The 22,727-nt window shown below is 40.9% G+C and overlaps 1 protein-coding gene across 2 annotated transcripts in view; it reads right to left on the bottom strand.

Annotated features, from left to right (window-relative positions):
* LOC141758408 (protocadherin-15-like) overlaps positions 1-22,727 on the bottom strand; it is a 210,314-nt gene that overhangs the window by 116,095 nt on the left and 71,492 nt on the right. For both annotated transcript variants that reach the window (XM_074619771.1, XM_074619772.1), the window contains exons 8-12: positions 22,175-22,285; positions 16,101-16,271; positions 5,532-5,640; positions 3,891-4,003; positions 1,335-1,541 (exon numbers count right to left, since the gene is read on the bottom strand). In XM_074619771.1, the coding sequence (XP_074475872.1) occupies positions 1,335-1,541; positions 3,891-4,003; positions 5,532-5,640; positions 16,101-16,271; positions 22,175-22,285 (711 nt within the window). The remainder of the gene's footprint in view (positions 1-1,334; positions 1,542-3,890; positions 4,004-5,531; positions 5,641-16,100; positions 16,272-22,174; positions 22,286-22,727) is intronic.

The raw sequence follows: 22,727 nt of genomic DNA, 5'->3' as shown, positions 1-22,727 counted from the left end.
CTGTGTCTTCATTTATTTATTTTGCTTTCCAAAATCAAAAACAAAAGAGCGAAAGCAGTAATATATTAGCTCTAACATGAGTTGCAAATGTTAGAAAGTTCGGCAACACGTTCTCATCCCAACTCGTCACATACTGACGCTTTGTCAGGACCCCTTGGCGTCACTCTACGGTTGTAGTAAACACGTGGTTAATATTGTGAATTCAAATAAAAACATTGGTTAGGTTTAGGCAACAAAACCTCTTAGTTAGGCTTAGGAAAAAACATTATGGTTGGGCTTAAAATGACTACGTTTGTAAAGTGAAAGTGAAACTTAACACACAGGACACGAACAACGGTCTCCTGGATGAAAGCCTTGTGTTTGTTGGACCCATCCACCTCCACTTCCTCCGGCCCTATGTGTGTTTTTCCGCTCTTTAAACTACGTCATCACACTCAGCGACCACTTTATCTGAGCGCTTAATTCCGGTGCGTCTCATACATACGCTAAAAGGTGCCTTGTGCGTTGTTTTCACACACTAAGGGGTGTGACAAGTGTTGGTATTTGACGCCCTGGGAAAGAGAACGAGCTTGGCTAACAACCAGCTACAGTTGTTATTTCAGCTGGCAAACTCCACAAGCCGCCAGCTAATAATAAGAAGCCTGCTTTCGTTTACATCATTCCAAAATAAAGGACCCATTGTTTAAAAAAATACTACGATTTTCGAGTAGTAAATCTGCCAGCATTGTCACTGTAAACTGCATATGTGCTGTGTGTGATATATGAGAGCTCGACAGGCGTATCAACAGTGACTAGAGGGTTTAGCGAACGGCCAACTTCCATCTGGATATTGTTACATGGCACGTCTCAAATACAAACTAATGCGAGTTATTAACAAGTTGCCATGAAACATTGGGAAAGCCATTGGAGTTTTAGATTAAATCAATTAACATCAACCAGTTGAAGCTTCAGAGAACTCAGGAAAAGGAGGTGAAGGTAGAATGAAAGACCTCAGCTGATACCTACAGGCTTCTCATTGGCTGTCAGCTACAAAGGAAGTAGATGCGACAAATCATAAACAGAGGCATGTGGCTACAGCAAAATATAGACATAAAAATGAACACAAATCTATAGAAGGTTTTCAGGAACATTAAAATGTATACATTGTTTTGCACAAAGGCGTTTTGCTTCATGTATATTAGTATATTAAAGCCATAAAATTCTGCAATGTTCTCTGTATTTACAACAGCATTAATCTGACTATTAACTGTGATAATTTGATTAGTCAGAACACAATTATTAATCTGCTAATGATGTGTTTAGTCAGTGACAGCTCTGTATGCTTTCATCCTCACCTCCTCCACATCGTTATCCAGAGCTACGATGGCCAGCGGTGCAGATAGGCTGGCGGTGGTCGCTATGGTGGTTCCCACCGGTGATGCCTCACTGACGTAGCCATGGTAACTGGCCTCTAGGAAGTAGGGTGCCTGGTTGTTTTCATCCAGAACTTCGATTAGGAGGTTGGCAAAAGCTGGCAAGGGGTGGCCGTTGTCCTGCTCCGCCTAAAGGGGAGAGGGAAGATAATTGTTCATTTTGGCCGCAATGCTTCACCTTCTGTTCTCCGCCGGCCACTACTCCTACTGCTGAAGTGCTATTTAATGACACTGCTTCACATAATAAATTATTAATAAGATAGAAGAACGTTTTTCCTCAAGAGACCAAAGTTTATCAGAGAAACACATCCTATCCAGGGTTTCTCTTTGCTTTTCTTACTGTTTGTGAATTAGGCAGATGGGATAAACAAAAGAATTGCATGCAGCGCAGCTTAAATACAAAGTTCGCCTTTATCTCAAAGCACTCATGCCGCCCCATTTGGACTGGATTTATTTCTCTCGGGGAGGTGGGGTGATTTTAACATTACCCTCGCTGGTCAGTGATTTTAATCCTGTCTAGAGCACGTACTGTATGTACGTGTACGTTTCACCCCCACCACAGTGATAATTACAGCCGTAGTTATTTTCTTTTAACTCGCTGGTCCTCTTGTAATTTAAAGGAACAGTGTGTAGGATCTGGCGGTATCTAGCAGTGAGGTTGCAGATTGCAACCAACTGAAGCCTCTCCCGTGTGCCAAGCGTGTAGTAAAACTACGGTGGCAAAAACATGAATGGCCCTCTCTAGAGCCAGTTGTAGGTCCTTTGGCGCAGAGCCAGGGTATAGAGTGTGTGTGTGTGTACGTGGGAAGTGAGTGGTGAAGCAAGAGAGAGAGAGAGAGCGGTGGCGACGGCAGTAATGTTATCGATGCTGGCCCAAGATGGAAAAGTTGACAAAGTTTGGTGAAGGGACCAGCTCCCTATGTATAAACGGCTCATTCTAAGGTAACAAAAACACAATAGATCCCCGTAATTGTTACACACTGGTCCTTTTAAATCCCTGCCAGAGTGACGTCCTTGTATTTTAAAGTGGATCTCTGAGTTTTTTTCCACATTAAGAGCCTCTTGTCCTTCTACTTTATTTTTTTTATAATCAACTTAGTGTGAAGTTTGACTTTTAAGCCTTCAGGACAGCAAAACCCAATAAAAGTTCACCAAATGGGCTGTTATAATATATTGTCGACACTGATATTCTCGTATGAGCCCCTTTGTTTTAGCAGATATGTGTTTACATTTTAGCAAATTTGCACCATTAAAAGTATGCCGAGTTACCTATTAGCAGTTCTTGTTTGCGGTGTACCCATGTGTGGCAATGTACAGTATCAGGCAACTATCACTGGATTACTTTGATACTGAAGAAAAGTTCTGAAGCGTCTTTTTTCAATGATTTCTAAGCGTATTTATGGATGTTTATTTGCGATGGACATCTGAGATAATGATATCTGCGGTAAGTGTGACTCACACTGAATTATATCCATGTGTGCTTCATGTCTACGCCTTAAGATTAGACTGAGTTATGAATCAAATTCACCTCGCACACTATCTTTGTCTCACATCTCCCCTTCAACTCTCCCACGCCCCCTTGGGGAGTCTTTTGGCTTTCTCTTTCTCTATTACAGACCATATCCTGTTATTTCCCGATGGTTAAAACGCCGTCCAGAGCGCTGAGCTAAATTATCGAGGAGCACAGTTGATATTTTATTCCCCACCTCCCCCTGTAGTGTTAATCCTTTGCGAATGTGGCTTACGGACGAATTCAGCTATTTAAAGTTGATTGAAATCTAATACACATGACTATATCAGGGTTTGATTGCCTGTATACCTGTGTGTTCTTCTGTTTGTTTATCTGTACTCTCCTATGCGTCTTCTCGTCTGTTTGCATCTTATTTCTGTTTGTCGTTGTCATCTACATCTCATTCTTGTTGCCGTTTTGCTCCCTCACATCTCCTCCTCCTCCTCCCCTCATTCGTTAGTTCATGTGGGATCAAACAGCTTTACCATTCCAAAAGTACACCGAATGCAGTGTCATATTATTAACACGATATCTGTACACTCAATATACATACACACCTTTAACTACAGCAAAAACATCCTATAGAGGAAAATTTGCATTTCCAATTTCAGCAGAGCAGAACCTGATGTATGCTCGGTGGTGTAATTCTATTACCGGCCTAATTGAGACAAAAAACACCTTCACACAGCACGGGATGGCTCTAATGCTTCACAATTACCGCCACTTAATATGTTCAAGGTAGACTACTTTTAATTGACAGAAACCAGGAAACACCAAGTAAATGAATTGAGGAGGAACAGCTGGTCTTTATTTAAGCTTACAGATCTGCTAATCAACAGATTGATGGATGCTTGGGGGTTAAATGGAGTTAAAAAAAACACACTACACATTGAGAGGGGGAGGTTTTCCATAAGAAACATGCTGGGAGAAAATCAAGTTAAACCCGCCCCAGTTCCAGTGTTTCTCACCTTGATAACCAGATCAAATCTGCGGTAGAGCTCTCTATCGATGGGCTTTAGTAGCAGGAGCTCCGCTGATGTTCCGTTCAAGCTGAAATATTCTACGTAGGACTCTGGTTTGCCTGAGAGAGAGTAGAAAATAAGACACAAACAGTAAGGACTGAGGAATAACAAAATATACAAAAATAGGGTAGTGTGTGTACGAGAGAGGGGGAGACGTTAGTAATTGGTTTAAGAATCAATATATGTTTGCTTGGTGGGTGTCTAGGGGGAGTATAAAAGAAGAAGGAGAGGAGGAGAGCGAGATGGCTAATGCTCCCAGTTTTCTCATTTCTGCTCTCCACAGGTGGCGGTGCACAAACAAACATACATATATGGTGCTTTAAAATGCTGCATTGCTCAGTGGGGAAATCAAGTTCTGGTGAGAGGAGCAGCACATGTGCACAAGGCAGCATAATCCCCTTGATGTTTGTGGTTTACGGATGTTTGTGAGAGAGCCTTTCTTCCTCTTAAGGCACATCCTTGTGTCCATGAATCAAGCAACTTTGACATAGTCTGTTCTTTGAATCATTTTGTTGTCTAGAGCAATTTCCAATCACTGTTCATATATTGTCTGAAGAAGGCCATTAAAGCTAAAACCATAAAGCCAACATTGAAGCTTTCCCATCTGACCCTCAACTGCTATTAATTCATGTTTTAATTCTGTCGATAAAGTCACTCTGAATTACAGAGTTATCTTTATCGCTGTAAGTAAATGGTCCGTTAAAGGACCAGTGTGTAACATTTAGGGGGCGAAATGGAATATAATATTAATAACTGTGTTTTCTTTAGTGTGTAATCACCTGATAATAAGAATCGTTGTATTTCCGTTACCTTAGAATGAGTCATTCATATCTACATAGGGAGTGGGTCCCCACTCCATGGAGTCCTCCATGTTTGTACAGTAGCCCAGAACGGACACACTGTTAACTTTTCCTGCTTGGGCCGGAGTCGATAACGTTACCCGCTACCGTCGCTGCCACTCTCTCTCTCGTGCTTCACCACTCACTTCCAAAGTACACACACGCTCTAAGCACTCTACTCTTACAACAACTGGCTCTAGAGAGGGCCATTCGCGTGTTCGCGTCGGCCACCGTAGCGATCCTACACGCTCGGCACACGGGAGAAGTTGTAAACTGCATCCTCACCGCTCGATACCGCCAGATGCTACACACTGTTCCCTTAAATAATGTTTTCTTTTTGTGTGATCATTCAGAGTTAACTCAAGAGGACAACATTTGGGATTCTGCACTTTTTTTCTTCAAACATTCAAATTCTAAACTGTATGTTTCTGGCCAGATAGTCGGCTATATTGACAAAATCATCAATTATGACATATTGAATTTTATATTGCAATAGTGTACAATTTTTTGGTGGAATTAACTGTTTATGGTTAGTTTGTTTTCAGCTAATAGAACAAATTAAACAATTAACAAATGAAAGTACGTCATCACATTTTTGCACGTCATACAAATGCGTATTGATTTGCAACACTGCAGCCTATAATGGTCTAAATCTGTGGATGGTACACAAATTTGTATTGTCTCACTGTATATATTTCCATACAATACTTGTATCAACCAATCTAACCCCACCAAAATGTAAACCTACCAATGAGGATGGAGTACAGGATCCCTGGCCTGTCAGAGGGAGGTTGTATGTTTCTGTCTTGGTCCACGGCTTGAATGGACGGAGTCACATTGACGGGATTCACCTTATTCTGGAAACAGAACCAAGGAGGCCATCGCAGTTCATTACTTACAAATATCACATAACAGATAGATAAGAATGAAAAACATCGGAACTCAAAAACAGTATACATTCACTGAGAACTTGTGCTACAGTGGCACAACGTTGCATTAAGGGTGAAAGAAAATACAGAAAATATCGAGTATCGTTTTCCCCAACAGTGCCAGCTTTAATTAAAAACAGCTACAGTATAGCTTAAAGCAACAGCAAAAAAATGGGAGAGGATATTAAAAAATATATTTCTTGGCGGTCTGTCCTACTCAGTTGTGTTCTAAGGTATAAAGAAAAGCTTTACCGAAGCTATTTATTTATGTAACAACAAGCTCTGAGCAAGCCGGCAAAGCAAGGGAGAGTTGAACAGGAGGTATAGGACAATCAATTGTTGGCAAAAACACACTGGGGTATACATTAAATCACATATAGAGCATGCAAGCACATAAAAATTCATCACATTCAGTAAAATGAAATCAGAATAACAATTAGGACCTATTTCTATTGTGCAGATGTATTGTGCTGCTCCACACAAATAGTGTATGAGTCTGCAGCTGTGGATCCCTATCTGTATGCGAGTGTTTGCCCGGCTATAATGTTGACTTATAATAGTGTAATATGCTGAGGTGTGGGTAATACGAAGACCCCCGATGGGAGAAACATTAGATGTCTATAGGATAAAATCTACAATCACTAAAGCTATAAAATGTCAAGCCAAGCACGCCAGCAAGAGTGAACATATTCCCAAATGTGCTAGAACGCACCAGCACACACCTACATAAACACACATATATGCACTGTGCATAATAGCGCGCTCATACACCTGCCGTGATACAATACTTTACCACCGCACCTGTCATGCAGCACTTAAAATCTACTAGCCATCACGGAGCTATATCTCCTTGGCTGTCACCGAGAGAGGAGAGGAGAGGAGGGGGACACAGGCGGAGAAGAAGTTATGGCGAGTAATGAAGTGGAGTAAAAGAGGGTGTAAATATATGGAAGGGAGATGAATCTGCCAGGAGTTGAGGGTAAACAGGGAGCAGAGAGAGATGTAAATGCAGCAAAGAAAAAAGTGAGAAAGAAAGCCAGGTCATTGAGAACACTGAGGTACTGATACTACAATTTGTTTTTAACAATCATCTTACACACCACTCCACAACGGTTACAAAAAACAACCCACTTACAACAATATAGATGTGTAAAAGCGTCAGAAGTGACAGTGAGCAGTGAAGGAAAGATCCTGTGTTAAATGTAAGGTGTAAGGGGTTCAACTCTTCAAAATAAGACGACATGAATATTAGACAGTCCCACCCAGTGTGTCACCCACCCTAGCAATTACAGTAAGGGCGCTGATGTTGTGCTGGATACTGTAAATAATTAATATCATTGATCATATCTGTGTTTTTGGAACAACACTGACAGCCTTTTCAAGATGACTCAGCAGCAGTTCTTATTTTCCTTTAAGATGTGAAATGTTTCAAGTACTAGTATGCAACAAGCTTCAATACATTTACTTTAATCTTGTCCTCAAAAAAGGCAAATTCGATTCCTGAAAGCCCATTCCACAGTTTGACCTCCCTCCTTTAGATCTTCACTTCAGAATGCTAAAGGAATAACACAGATGAGTCTCCTTTACACTTGTGCTTTTATCACACACGTATTGTACATGCTGACTCGCTAGTAGGGCTGGACCCGAATATTCTAATGTTCAGATATTCGTTAATTGGGTAGGTATTTGGTCGGTTTTTCGATTTTGGGATTTGGATAGTAGTTTCTTTTTGTTATTGTTGTTGTTTTAACCCCTCGGGATTACAAAGGAATAAAAAAACACCAAACTTTTTGGAAAATGTTTTTTACTAAATAACAAAACCCTACCATAGAGTAAAAGAATCCTTAAAAATGAATTAGAAATTAAACCGAAATTGTCTGAGTGAGTTCTACCCAAGTCATGTCATGGAGTCGAGCCAACCTAGAGCACTCACAGCCGTTGCTTGTGTCGGAGCATTCTCCAATGCAACCAATGGGGGGCTTGGAGCCGAAAGGGCTTAACGGACACCTCTGGAGGCTGCATTATGCATGGGCTTGCAGCCGGGGGGGGGGGGGGGGGGAAAGAACCCGCAAATGTGTATTTGAGATACGTCTACACTCGCACACACCAATTAGACTGTTATAAGGCCATTAAATGTGTGTTATCAGTGGTTATAAAGCTCATAAATGTGGGTCAGTAGGGCCCCTACTACACACCATAGTAGGTTTTGTCATCTATGCACATGGTAGATCAGCAAAAAAAAGAATAAGAAAAGACAACAGCAACCTCTAGCGACCGTAGTAATTAAGACAGGAGCAATGGGGTACAGGTCAGGGGCGATGGATGAGACACAAAACACAGGGCTTTCCCCAGGAGACCGGGGTTTACATCCCGTATGAAACCAACAAGTTGTAGTTGTCTTTGTGTTCACAAGCGTTAAGTTTCACTTTCACTTTTGTAACGTAGTTATTATAAGCCAAAACATAATGTTTTTCTAAAACTTAACTAAGTGGTTTTGTTGCCTAAACCTAAAAAAGTTCTAGTTCTGTTGCCTAAAACTAAAAAAGTTCCAGTTTTTTTGCCTAAAAATAAAAAAGTTCTAGTTTTGTTACGTAAACCTAAAGAAGCAGTTTTGTTTGTATTCAAAATGTAACCGTTCATGCAGCTTTAAAACGTGTTGGTTTTAAGTTTCGCTTTCACATTTACAACATAGTAGGTGTAGTATGTCCCTACTGACCCACATCTATGGTGCTAATAGCAACTGATAACACACAATGAATGGCCTGATAACAGTTGAATCGGGTGCACACACGGAGGGAGGAGGAGAGGGGACGCTAAGTGGAGACAGAGCGATGATGGTGGTGATCTCTCTGGTCCCGGCGTTCCCTCCAGTGACCGGGGGAAGCACTGACAGCGCGCCGCAGGTTGATGTAAGGTCTTGATCCGCCGATGTTCCCTTTTTATTGAACACTGCCTCTTTCATGTGCAAATGCTGACTTGGGAAAACGGGGGTTACTAGAGCGAGGACGTGAACTGCGTGAGAGAAGTTATCCACAATTACCAACCACAGGTTTAAAAACCAGATAAGTCAAGGAGAGCCTGATAAAACTGAACTCCCTTCATGATACATGCCCAAAATGTTGACGACCCCCCTCCCCCTGCAACTAACAAGCTGGCTATGTTGAATTATTCTTTACTCCGTGGGCTTTAAAGGCTTCAGAAACATGCAGGCAGGCAGAATCTGGCGAGCAAACACTGCAGAATCAGCAGGCAGAAAATCAGCAACAGGTATCAAGCAGACATGAATGGCTCAGACACTACAACAACAACAAGGCAGCACCACCTGGCAAATGTGTATGTGGAGGAGCTGCCTTTCATATATATACTGGGGAACTAATGAGCAAACGAGCAGCAGCTGTGCAGGCAGGTGGCTGATCACGAGAGCAGCGAGGAAATCAATAGAGGAGGGAAAACCCCCGAGGGCGTCTGGTGGTCAGGTGAGGCTTTGTGTCTGTCACCATTCATCTATACGGAAGCGCACGGCAAGACGCTGTTCGTGGTGCAACGGAGACACAGCAGTCCCTTATCACATAAAAAAATAACACATTTCCACAATGCAGTGCACCGCAGTCCTGCAAAGTTGTAGTCCGTGTTGAAAGCAGCTACAAAGTAAACATATGGTGCTGTAGTCTTTGTTCGTCTTTATGTAACTTGTAGCCAATCACTTGCTGTCGTCCGTCTGACGTAATGACAAACTAAATGATTGGTCAGGCCTTGGGAGAGCTGTTTACTGTAGTGTTCAATAATCGATTTCTCCCTCTCGGCTATAAATTTCTGAGTTGCAGAGGCAGCAGCGTTTTTTGAAGTGCATGTGTGAACATGGCCTGACAGCCAACTCCTTGGCATAAATGACCAGCATCTTGGTGTGTGTATGTGTGTGTGTGTGTGTGTGTGTGTGTGTGTGTGAGAGAGAGAGAGAGGGAGAAAGACACAGCGAGAGAATAGTTATGTTGGCTCTAAGGCTCTGAGGTTGTCATATCTTATCAGTCCGATTAGGACTCAAACTATTATAGTGCCTTGACTCTCCTCTTCATTCATTCCTCTCCTCACTTCACCTCGCTGTCTTTTCTATACCCCAGCAACAGCAGCTATTTGCTGTCCTTTCCACCTCTCTCATCTCCAAATGATCTATCTATCTATCTATCTATCTATCTATCTATCTATCTATCTATCTATCTATCTATCTATCTATCTATGTCCCCTGGCTTCCTCTTTTCCCCTTCATCAACAGTTTGAGGTGAGCAAATGTGAACCCTGAGCGTTAACTACATTCACCATATTGGGGTTCATTCAAGCAGAAGAGTACTCACAGCAGATGGCTTCAAAGTCTAGGATTTCAACTAGAAGTGCTCAGAACGACAGGAACCGGTGCAGCACTTTTTACGTTCTCTCTAGGACGTAATCGATGACGTTGAAAATGCGTCAAAATCATTATTTAAATAGATGCATGTTTTCTTTTTTTTTTTTTTTTTAAATCCTATGTCCTTGGAACTGCTTAATATACACTCATAAAGCCATAAGTTGTCTGCTGGCTACCTTTGAAATTCCATTGAATAAGTGTTTGAAGGGAGACTTGGCAGCTGGCTCTGTGTCACTGTAGCGTGGGCACCGAGCAGTAGCCTACATGCAGACGAACGCCACCCTTCCCCTTCAGTCTTCCTCTATGTCGCAGTGCACGGATCTATTATATAGTATAAGGGTAGCATATGTTGTCACTCTATTAAAACTTCACAGATTTCAGGGGTAGCGTAGTTTGTTGTTTTGTGCTGAATTATACAATGACATTGCCTACAGTTTGTCAAAATAAAATGAACTTAAAGGGCCAATAAGTATTTACTGTAATAAATCATAAAACGACCATGATGTGTCATCAAAGATTAAGGAAACAAGCTAAATTTAAATACTGGCTTCTCCGACATTAATTCTATAGCCAGTATGTTCTACTTTGACATTTCCATCAGTTGCAATCAGTCACATTAGCGTACGGGCCACGGCTCCAATGTTTTGACTTTTGACTGATGTTGCCCATGTTAAACGCTAGCTGTCAGTTCTACATATCATTCCTTTAAATTAAATGGTTAAATTGATTAATTACATTTTTTTTTTTTTAGATTAATCAACTAAAATAGTCGATAGATTAATAATTAATAGAAAATTAGTCATTAGTGGAAGCTCTAACTCTCTCCTCATTGGGATCAATTGAAAAAAAAAAAAAAGACACTGGCACTCTCTACATGGACACTCAGCCTTTATCAATCAAGCAGGGCCCCTGAGAGACGGCTGCTTTGGAAAGATAAGAGGTGCATTCAGGCGGACCTAATGGGAGAGATCATGCTGTTGGCATAAACATGCATTTATTCAAATGACCCAAGTTTAGTTCAAGAATATGATTGTCTAAGAAAAAAGCTTTAGCAGTGGTATGTTCCCTTGGACTATCTGAACGTGGTTCTCTTTTTCATCTGTTGAGCTATGGTGGATATTACTGCTCATGCTAGCTCTTTGGTCTTTGACTTTTCATACCAATTATCCAACTGCTGCTACCTCCTCTGGAACTGAAATGTGTGCAGACCAACTAACACAGCCTCCTTATTCATTCCAAAAGGCCACTGCATTGGCAGTAGAGGTGTCATAGAGGGCTACGGAGGGGATGCAGGTTCACTTGGTATTCTGTTGGTCAGTCACATAAGTGCAAGTGCGTATTCCAGGTTGTATACTGTGTACGGGGCAGCATTGTTCTAATAGTAAAACCTTGCCATCATTGAGAGGAAGAAGACAATTATTGCTGCTGTGCTACGTTTCAAGCTTTGTGAAAATCCTTCATCACAACAGTTTAAACCTCATTTCATGGTCTTGTCTGTTGTTATTTTCTGTTTTACTACAGTAATAGACCTTTACACAGCGGATATTTAGACTTGTCATAGCAGGAGATGCACAGGTGCACCTAATAACATTAACGATGGCTCTGTTAACGATGGCCAATTAAAGGAACAGTGTGTAATATTTCAGGGGCACTATTAGCAGAAATTAAATATAAATTCATGACTATGTTTTCATTAGTGAACCTAAAACTAAGAATTGTTGTGTTTTCGTTAGCTTAGAATGAGCCCTTCATATCTACATAGGGAGTGGGTCCTCTTCATGGAGTCCACCATGTTGCTCTGCCATGTTTCTACAGTGGCCCAGAACGGACAAACCAAACATTGGCTCTAGAGAGAGACTTTACGTTTTTTAAGTTACCTGAAGGCCGCTGTAGTTCTCCAACAGACTTGTGAAAATGCGGTAACGTGAGCCGCAGAGTGTAAAACCGTGGTACCGCCAGCCGCCATCTGACTTCCGTTGCTCTTAAAGTAGTGTTATTATGGTACGGATGGCCTCTGAGCGAGGCAAATGGCGTTACCACTCGGCGGCTCACATTACTGCAGTCTTGGAAATAGAAAAGTGAGCGGAGGGGTATTCAGTTGGTTGCAATCTGCAACCACACCAACCTACACACTGTACCTTTAAGCCATGCCAATGAGCTGGCATGTACAATGCAAGGGCCCAGGAACTGGCAAAACTGTATGGCAGCCTATGCAGCCATCATTAATTATTTCAAACACACTTGTGCATTTCCTGCTACGGCATGTCAAAATGTCTGTGTTCCCTAATTATGAGCTTTAATCTGACGTCTGCAAAGGTGCCAATTCCTGTAGTGAACGCGGATCAAAGTCCCATTCAAAGAGTGAAAATCACCATTAGAAAGGAGAAGCTTCAGTTTTTCTGAATGATCCCGTTTTTCTTTAATGCTGCGATGTTGTAAGATCATAAATACTGGAATCAGTGAAGCATCTGGAGTCAGCAGCAGCTGTGTATTGGGAGCAAATTGACAAGTGAGAAACAATCTTTGTGTTTGATACAACGTGTTTTATGCATCGCTTCAGATTTTTAAAAACCCCTCAAGTGTTTTTTCCCCAGCATAACTTTTCCTGTGTCTGACTTTACCTCTCTCTTCCTCCCTGTTTGATTCCCCCCCTCCACATCACCACCCCCTCTCCCTCTACCTCTCCACCGTAAACCCTGTCCTTGTCTGCGTACACTTGCTCCTTCTCAAAAACCACGAGGTGTAAACTTGATTTACTCCTGTTGTTCCTCGCCGTGTCTCTCCTGGCTTGGAGAAAATTGTGCGTGTGTCTGTAAGTGTGTATGTGTGAATGGGGAGAGATAAAAGGAGGTTTGAAGGCAGAGAAAGAGTTCCCTCAGTGTGTCTGGTGTAAAGTGAGCATATGGGTATGTGTGTGTGTGTGTGTGTGTGTGTAACACAGATCTATATAAACAAAGAGATGAAGTAGACAATGTCCATCTAGGCATGACTGCTCTACTGGCTTGACACTGTCATGTGTGTGTGTGTGTGTGTGTGTGTGTAGGTGGATCAGGGGTGTTAAGGCATGAATGCACTGCTAGCTTGTCACCATCAAGGGTGTGTGTGCGTGTGTGCTTGCGTGTGGTAAGGGATGAATGCTCTGCTGACTTGTCAGAGTTGAGGATTTTGCCTGCAGCAACTTTGTCTAATTCACAAAGTGGTATTGTAAGTCGCTCTGGATAACAGCATCAGCTAAATGCCTGCGATACAAATGCAAAAAATTATATATACAGCTGTGTAAGCATAAATGCATACCACGGTGCTGCAAACTTATTTTTAAATAACACTTGTTAATACACAAGAGAGTTACAGTAGAATCTGTCAGGAATAACAGGCCAACTTCGAGTTTTTGTGCAAACAGTCTCTTAAGGTCGTTGAATAAAGTAGCTTTCCTTCTAATTAAGCTGCCCAAAGTACTTTTATGATCCTTTTTAATATGGAAATTATAGTTATATTATCATACATTATAATTTTTTTTCAGGAAGACAGTAACACCTAATTGAATCTCAAAAGTAAAGAACAAGAAATCATCTGCAACACAACTCTTTTCCTAAGATAAACATGGTTATATCATCTGTATGGACAATGCAATAATATCTATTTTCAGTTCATAACTAGAGGCCACACTATGTGACAGCTAACAACTTTTTATCATTAAACATTCAGTGTGTTTGTTTCCCATGTTGCTAATTGCTACGGAAATCTGCTAGAGTTTATGCAAGAGTTCACAAACATAACAGGAGTGCATATCTTGTGAGCCCACACAAATGAATTTATGCTTTGTTCTCATTACGTAAGTAGTTTGTGGAGACAGAAATTGCAAATGTCAAGTTGAATAAGTAAATGTTTCATATTTTTACTTTTAGGGGGTCAATCAAATCGTTTTTTGCACCGAGCGCTGCACGTTTAGCGTTTCTTTGCTTTAAAAAAATGTCAACTTTGGTTAAACGCTGCGCTCGTCACTGTCACTTTTTACCCAGACGTTAACCCAAATACCCCAAAGACCAACCGTCACATCCACACAATGGAGGATAAATTAATACTGCTGGTCTCTCAGTATCTGTGTCTGTACCAGATGACATCACCGGACCACCACAATATCAAAATGAAAAATAATGCTGGAATTTTGTTTGCCACGGGTCTGTCAGGTGAGCAGCAGTCAGCTAGAATCTTTAGTATTTCGGTGCCTCTTAAAAGAGCTTTTTGTGATAGTACTGATGGGGGTGGTCCTGATCTTGATGGTACTGATGTAAGTCGTGAAAGTGGTCTGGATGGTGGTGGGAGTTGGAGAGGCATTAGATGACAGAGTGCTGTCATGCAACTTCGCCCACTAGAGAGAAGAAGTAATACCTCTGTCTAACTTCTAGTGCTTCCCTAGTATAGAGGTGTTGTTGCTGCCTACTCGCTGGATGGCAAGCTGCAGCATCGATGTCGGCGGGGCACACCTTCCTTCCTCTTCATCATCAGCCGCCTCCAAACTGTGGAAGATGCAAGTGGCCTTCACCACTATATCTGACCTTTGGAGAAGCACTCTGGAGACTCACTCTAACACACTGGGCAGCAAGGGTCCTAAAATGTGCACTCAACCATCCTCCTGGCACAGGAAAGACAGTAATTGAACACACTCTTTTCCTGTTAATATGCGGAGGGCCTTTCCACAGTCAGAGGCACAGAGGGTCCCACCATCGCTGCTTTTCCCGTATGCCCCCACATCCACCATCTTTGCCACCACCATAGCGCGCATCAACTACTGCTAAGCCGACAATGGAGAAGCTCCCTTTATAATTGTTATTGTAACATCGACCCTGTTGATGATGGGGCCTGTACTGCGACATGCTTCCCATTGATTGTTCCCAGGCAGCTGGGAAAGTTCAATAGCCTATGGAAGTCTCCAGCGATCCTCTTCCACTGGTGTTGTTGTGTCTCTCCTTGATATGGAGGGTCCAATTTTTCGGAGTAACACGGGTCCGGCCTCTCTCTCTATTTTTACTTTTGCGATATGATATTGATATGGTATTCCGTATCATAGCAACCAGATGCAACCAAAACGTCTTGGCTGAAAAAAAGCTGTGCCTCCAAGGTGCTCTAGAATTACCGCATTGTGGTTGTATGGCTCCGCAAACCAGTGAAGTTGCAGTTTACATCCATGTCTGTCCAAAATGTCATCACTTCATCATTTTATCCTATTATACATTTGTGTGAAGTTGTCATAATTAGCATATGAATTTTTGATGTATGGCCAAAAACGTGTTTTGTCAGGTCACAGTGACCTTGAACTTTAACCACCAAAATCTAATCAGTTCATCCTCGAGTCCAAGTGGACAGTTGTGCCATATTTGAAGAAATTCGCTCAAGGATCTCCTGAGATATTGTGTTCACGAGAATGGGAGAGACGTGAGGTCACAATGACCTTTGACTACCAAAATCCAATCAGTTAATCTTTGAGTCCAAGTGGACGTTTGTGGAAAATTTGAAGACCCTAACTGCAGGTGTGACACAGACACATTATACCATGTTTGAAAGTTCGGAGGTTTGAAAAAGCACACAATATTAATATAAGAGTTACCATAATAAGTTGGCTAATTTCCAATGTTAAGTTCCTAAACCATTTGTAACCCGCTAAAAAAATGTATTTCATTGGATTTCAAGGGTCTGACAAATTATTTGACGAGTAATGTGCAACATAACTAAAGTCAGCAGATACACAGGAGCAACATCAGTTCTTCATAGTCTTGGAATTTGTTAAACTAGTGCAGTGCCCGTTCAAAACGTGGCTTCTATTTTAGTCAAATATGCATATGTATAGGCAGAGGCGTACAAAATTGTGAGGATGAGTCCCAAGAGATCAGCTCTCACTATCACACAGACACAAATAGAAACACGCCCTCTGCACCATACACACACATGTAAGTCAGTATATCATATAGGTACCTAGCAGGCACACACTTACCGGCTCTGTCAGCTCCAGCACATTAGCCCTATACGTGATGGGACTACAGTCACGGGTGTTTCCTACGAGCATACATGGTAGAAACATGGGGCCCAGGTCATCACCATCCAGTACATCCACAGTTAGAGTGGTGGTGGCCGTACGGCGCTCACTGGGATAGGGGGCTCGGTCCTAGACAGAGAGAGAGAGAGAGAGAGGTTTCATTTTATTTTTGGATGATACTGCACTTTCTTCTTTAGATATTTGCATATCTTTATCTTCATGTCTAGAATAGAAAATGACCACAACGTAGTCCTGCTGAATATTTTGAGAAAATCGAATCAACCAAGCTGCAGGGAGCTCTCGATGCCTTCAAATGCTGGTGTCTACTTGACTTACCATCTTCATGTCAATTTATACCTCATCAAGGGCAGATAAACAGACTTCTAATGTGTTTATAACCGCCTCAGCACAGCACAGGGCATGTTTATTCCACCAATGTATGTCATGTATTTCATTAAAAATGTTTTATGAAAGCTAGCAAACTAAGTACACAAATTTTACACAAGTTCCTTGATCATAATCAATGATTGATTAAACATTACAGATTTATGGAAATACATTTAATAAAACCTTGCAGCAAAACCAAGTGTAGTATAAAGTTCGCAAATTACATAACATAACATTGCAGTGTTCCTACTCCGATCTGTTGCTGTTCAATGAAGAAAATTGAAAGAATTAAACATAGCAAATATTGTTCAACATCTTCCAGGCTTTAATAACGAACAATAATTAGATAAGAGACACGAAGGGAAGATCTAGTACCTAACAAGTGGTGTGCGATCTGTTTTGCAGCAATATTCAAGTAGATTAGGCATTTGAGCAATAGATTAAATAAAAAACACAACTAAAGTATTTGAATTATTCATACAAAAACCCACTCCTGTTTGTGGCTATTCAATCACTGTCCAGAAACACTTTAAAGAATTGAATACAGCAAATAACTCATCTCAACTCTGGATTCATTAAAGGGTATAAATTACATTAGACTAAACATGCAGATAAACCAAACTCGAAAACATTTCTCTTGCCCTCAATGGCAAATATGCAGTCAAGTCATTAAAAAGATTTGCGCAATATCCAACAGTCTACCAGTCTTAATGGTGTAATTGAACAAAATAAGCATACAGATACATGATAATAGGTAAGTCATGCAGTTAATTGTAGCTAAACACCTGCTCAGGTGTTACAGACGCACATATACTGTAGTCCGCCCAGGGAATCTTTACACATTTTTATTTCCACCTGTAAATCTGGTTTTAACACCCAAAGAAAGTGTCTGACTTGTTTTGACATTGTTGGTAGCATGTATAAAATACTGCTTTGGTCAGCGGTGCTCTCCCTAGCCCCATCTGTGGCCTCGTCTTCAAATATATTTTCTGAATCTCACAGGTGTTTACTGTCTGCCGGGGGTGAGAACATCTTTGCCCGGGGCAAAACCAACTATTAGAGACAGTCTTTCAGCAACAGCACTACAAATATGGCCCCACTGTTCCCCTCTTCACTGTACCGTAGATGTTAACTACAGGCTGAAACGTTATGCTACGTCCACAAGCACCGCCTGTGGAAACACGGGATTTAAACCTCGGTTTCGCCCCGGGCAAAGATGCCCTCATCCCGGACAGACTGTAGACACCTGTGAGATCACAAAATTACCTTTGAAGATACAACCCGCTGCCAGTTAACGGGTAAAACATGTTTCCTCCTATAGGATTTGCGCTGAGAGGTCGCATGGCAATTAATAACATTAATGTACGGAGCGCCAAGGGAAACGCAAACAGCCTGGTTGTGTAGCAAAGTTTCGCTTCAGTTTAGCTAGCTTTCCTGGACAGTCGACAGACCACAACCTGGTGGGCTATTATCACACTTCATGAGTACTCATCATCATCATTTACCAATTTGTTACTGAGTGATCAGTTAGCTAAATCTCAGGTTTGGCAGCAGGGCGATATAGAGTGCTACAGGAATGGAAATAAAACCTGGAAATGAGTTACCATTTTGGCACTTCTGGTTGCAACCGTGGTGTAGTTCGTTTATAGCCTAACGTTAGCTTTTTGCTTCTGGCGATTTCATTCATACTTCATAAATCATTAAAGTGTTATTTTGTGAAGATTATCTTGCTGAACAAAACGTGTAAGTATTATAAGCGTTTGTTTGCCACAGAGCTTATTTTCATTTTGTCATGTTCGACTGTTATGGTACATGTCCACAGCCTCTGACCTTTCCATGCTTCCCATTCATTGTCTTTGTAGTAAGCAACCGTGCAATGCATTCTGGTAGCGTGATGGCGCGATTCGAGAGACGGGGCGTCACGTTGGCTGCCCCTCATTTGCATAAAGTTGAGGTCTTGGCTACGTTATGCAAATCACAGGCGTCCCACCCAACTTGCCGCCTCTGGAAACTCCAGAGAAACTTTTAAACTAAGCTTTGTCAATCCCCAAAAATGACAGATTCAGCAACTGCATGCCTTTTTTCTCGCATAAAATGTTTTCAGAAACACATTTCGGCGAAATATTTTTGTGATATAAGAGAAGAAAGTTTCCAAACGAGCCGCCATGTTGGTTCCGGTTTGAAAGCTGGGAGCAGCAGCCCAAACGTTCGTCCAATCAGGTGCTTAGTGTCTCTAGTGGCAACCTATCAAGCGTCCAATGCTGGGAAGCGAGGCGATTCCTCGAGATAAAAAACGCCCCTGTGGACACGTACCATTACAGATGGTCACAGTCAGCAAACCCAGCCAACCCATAAGAGGCCTACACATCCCACTGGCGAAATGTGGTACTACAACAAAACTACAAGGCATTTCTTTATATAGTACTTTATAGAGTTTAAAATATTTATAATATGTCAAATGACCAATAACCGAGTTTTGATTTAATTACTGATATTCGCAGTAAATGTATTTGTATTAGAAAAAGAAGTAGCCCTATTCAAACAAAAAAATTCAGCCAGCTCTTAAATGTTGTCTGAAAGAACGGTACACCCGGTGGCACCTTTTATTCAGAGATGAAAATTAACTGAATCCTAGTAATTCAGCGGCAATGTTTGGATAGTGTTAAGGTCTCAAGGCCTTTGAAAAAACCCACACCAAAATGTATGACCTTGATGCATACAAAATAAAAAATGTATGTGCTTGCACACTATTAAGTTTTTGTCCAGAAGAAGACCTTCAGGAGACCTTAAGATCAAATGGCTGCATTTCAGTGAGGGCCCAGTAAAATATCAATACAATTTGAAAATGCTGAGTCCTTGTCAGACACCGAAAGAAAAGCTATTCACAAAGTTGTATTTCTGCTTAGGCGTTAAAGTGCAATCACTCTTTTGTGTACACCTTTCTAATTCCAGTGCTAATGTCTACTTGTTGCTCTGCTGTTGGTGAAGTATCTGCCATCCAATTACATACAAAGGAAGCTGCTCAGCAAATTCACAGGGAACACTTAATTGGCCTATTCATCTGAATGGTCAATATAACTGCTGTGTTTTCAGTTTTTATTTCAAGATAATTAAGATTTACACAAACATGCTTTTTTTTATTATTTCTATTTTGTAAAGCTCACAGAACAAAACAGCCAAATCAGGGAATCTACAGGAAACTCTCTGCAACTGAATAATTAATGCAACCATTACATCCTCCCTTTTCTTAGGAAAATATATGTCTATATATAAAACAACATAGCTTTCTGCCATTAAACTCTTTGTTTGTGTTCCACTAACTTTGCCCTTCGCCAGGAAATAATCTCTTCAAAACATGGTGCTGTACTCGCACTCTTTTTTTGGTAACATCCATGTTTTCGTGGGGCTTCTTTCATAACAAGGACAGCAGTTAATTTCAAGCAACGATTGACACCATAAAGAATCTAATTACATACTGCATGCATTTCAAAATAACTGGGGGAATGTAAACTAGACAGTGACAGCAAAGAACAGCCTCCACAGTAACTGTAATTAACACCGGTATTGTATTTTTATTCTGCACTCTGCCCACTCTGCAGGCTTTAATTGTTTCATGTTCTCCGTCAGGGTAGAAAAACAACAAATGTATCACTTTTTTCCAGGGAAGTACAATTGTTTAAACATATTATTTTGCATATTATAACTTAAGTGAATAGTTTGACATGAAATACACACCCTCAATATCTTGCTGAGAATTAAAGAAGAAGATTGATGCCACTCTCGTAGCCGTGTGTTAGATGTGAAGCTACAGTCAGTACACGGTTATCTTAGCTTAGCATAAAGACTGGAATCAGGGGAAACAGCTAGCTTAGTCACTGACCTGGAGGGAAGAATGGTGCCTTCAAATGAAACTCGTGAGCTCGTGGTTACGACATGTGAAGTCGTGTACACAATATACTTGTATGCATAAGTCGTGAGAACACCGCTGCTAAGCAACGGCAATATTAACGCTACTGTTGGCGCCTAGAAGCCAGAGAGGCTAACAATTTAGCTAGTAAGCGGGTAACATAATGCTGGAAGTGCAATGACAGAGGAAAAAGATGAGGCAGTGTGGAATATCAACATTTTCCTCAGACCTATTATAAAATTATGAAGAAAAACAATATACGACTTAAATTAAAAAATATGAACTTATTATATACTGAAAAATGAACTGCCAAGGCCTCCGCCATTTCTGACAACACCAACAAACACGTCACAACTCATAAACTTGGAGCTTTCATAAACTTTCCACTTACGAGGTTGTGAATACCACAAGAGAGGGGGTATTCACATGGACTCATGTCGTGAACACGGGAAACACGACCTCATTTGAAGGCAGCAATAATTCCAGCACATAAACCCTGTAAAACCTTAACGTGTCATTTTTACTCTTCAGTTTTTGTACGGATTAAACAAACCAGATGTATTGTGTTAATTCGTGAGCTGTGGAGCTGATAGTACGTCGATTTCCTTGCCTTCGGACAGAAGCAGGTTAGCTTGCTGTTTCAAGCTAAGCTAAGTTAATTGGCTACCAGTTGTAGCTTCATATCGTACAGACATAAGAGTGGAATCAATTTTCTCATCCAACTCTCGGTAAGAAAGTGAATCTATTTCCCAAAATGTTGATGTATTCTTTTCATTGCCAATAATATGAACATGTATTTATAGCTGTGAAATGTAGGAGAGTAATTAAAAGATTTAATCACTCTGTTGTTTACATGAATTATTTAGCTATGGTTAGTTAGTTACCGTGGCTTCATTTTGCCCTCACGTAACAGTAAAGCTGAAAAGGTCAGGCTTATTCAAAGTGTTTGTTCCCCTGGTAGCACATGGTCTCTAAGTCTTTGCTCAGAATTTATATTCAGCAAATTCACAGCCACTCAAAACACCTAATATTGTATTCAGATGAACAGTGACTACGTCATGCTTTCAAGCAGTCAGAAACACATTAATCTTTCAGTGTACTGTTGACTTTTAATTATGCTTTCATGGTAAATGGGCCTTGAGACTTGCCACACTTTGTTCAGAATTAAAGTTTTTTTTTGTAAGCAAGGTTTTCCTGTCACTACAAAAACTCTAATGGTGCAATCAGCAACTTAAACAATTTTCTGTCTCAGTTTAGATCCTTCAAACTTCTACCACCGTTCCTCATGAGTCTGTTTTGCATATTGAGTGAAATTAACTACAGCATAGACCACTTTTATAAATAAAACATACAGAGTGCAGTGAAATAAAAGGAGGGAAACAATTACATTAACAAAGACATTAGTGATAATTAAGGATGCGCTTATAGTTCCCTTAAGGCTGACTCAACGGAGCAGAAATAGTCCAAGGCTGCGTGTAACAGTAATGTTACCATGATAATAAAAATGTACATAAAAATAACAACACTCCAGGCTGCAGACTAGACTCCCACTCAATCAGGAGAGAGTTTATTTTGTTCAGACATCCTTTCTAACTGGTCTCAGATGAAAGCTTTACCTTTCAATAATTTCCACTTTTTATATTATATGACAAAATATTATATCATACTTAGAATAGAATTGGTCCTTTATAGCTGCACAGAGAAGCGGAGGCAAATATGAAAAACAAAAATCACTTACATTTGCCTGTATGATGACCAGGTAGCGTGTTATCTCCTCATAGTTGAGTCTTTCTCTGAGAACTACGGAGCCAAACAGTGTCAGGGGGATGTCAAAGGTTCTGTTTGTTGTCTGAAACACACGCAGATACAAACATAGTGAGTCAATTACAGGATCAACAGTTAATTTTTCACTTTTTTAGAGTTTAAACAAGGTAAGACACGTAATAATAGTGGGAGGATTACTGTTATTTAAGTTAGAGCAGTAAAAATGTATTAATACTGTAGAAGTGAATGTATATCAGCCTGCAAAGAATATGATTTCAATATTATTCAGCCAATCACGTACCCCCTGCCTCTTGTGAGCAGGCAAGCTCAACAACTGCTACCAGTTGCCAGAGCAACAATAAAGCCAACATGTATCTGAATCCATCAACTAATGGGTGCTGCTGACACAGTAATTAAACTTATGTAGCTTTTAAGCCTTACGACTGGGCTAGACAGCCCGCGTGAGCGACGCGGAACCTCTTGCTTTTTTATTTCGGTGTCTATGTTAACAGGTTAGAGCAGCCACA

Source organism: Sebastes fasciatus, chromosome 20, assembly GCF_043250625.1.
Source record: "Sebastes fasciatus isolate fSebFas1 chromosome 20, fSebFas1.pri, whole genome shotgun sequence".
NCBI classification, from domain to species: domain Eukaryota; kingdom Metazoa; phylum Chordata; class Actinopteri; order Perciformes; family Sebastidae; genus Sebastes; species Sebastes fasciatus.
This window is presented reverse-complemented; position numbering and strand designations above follow the sequence as displayed.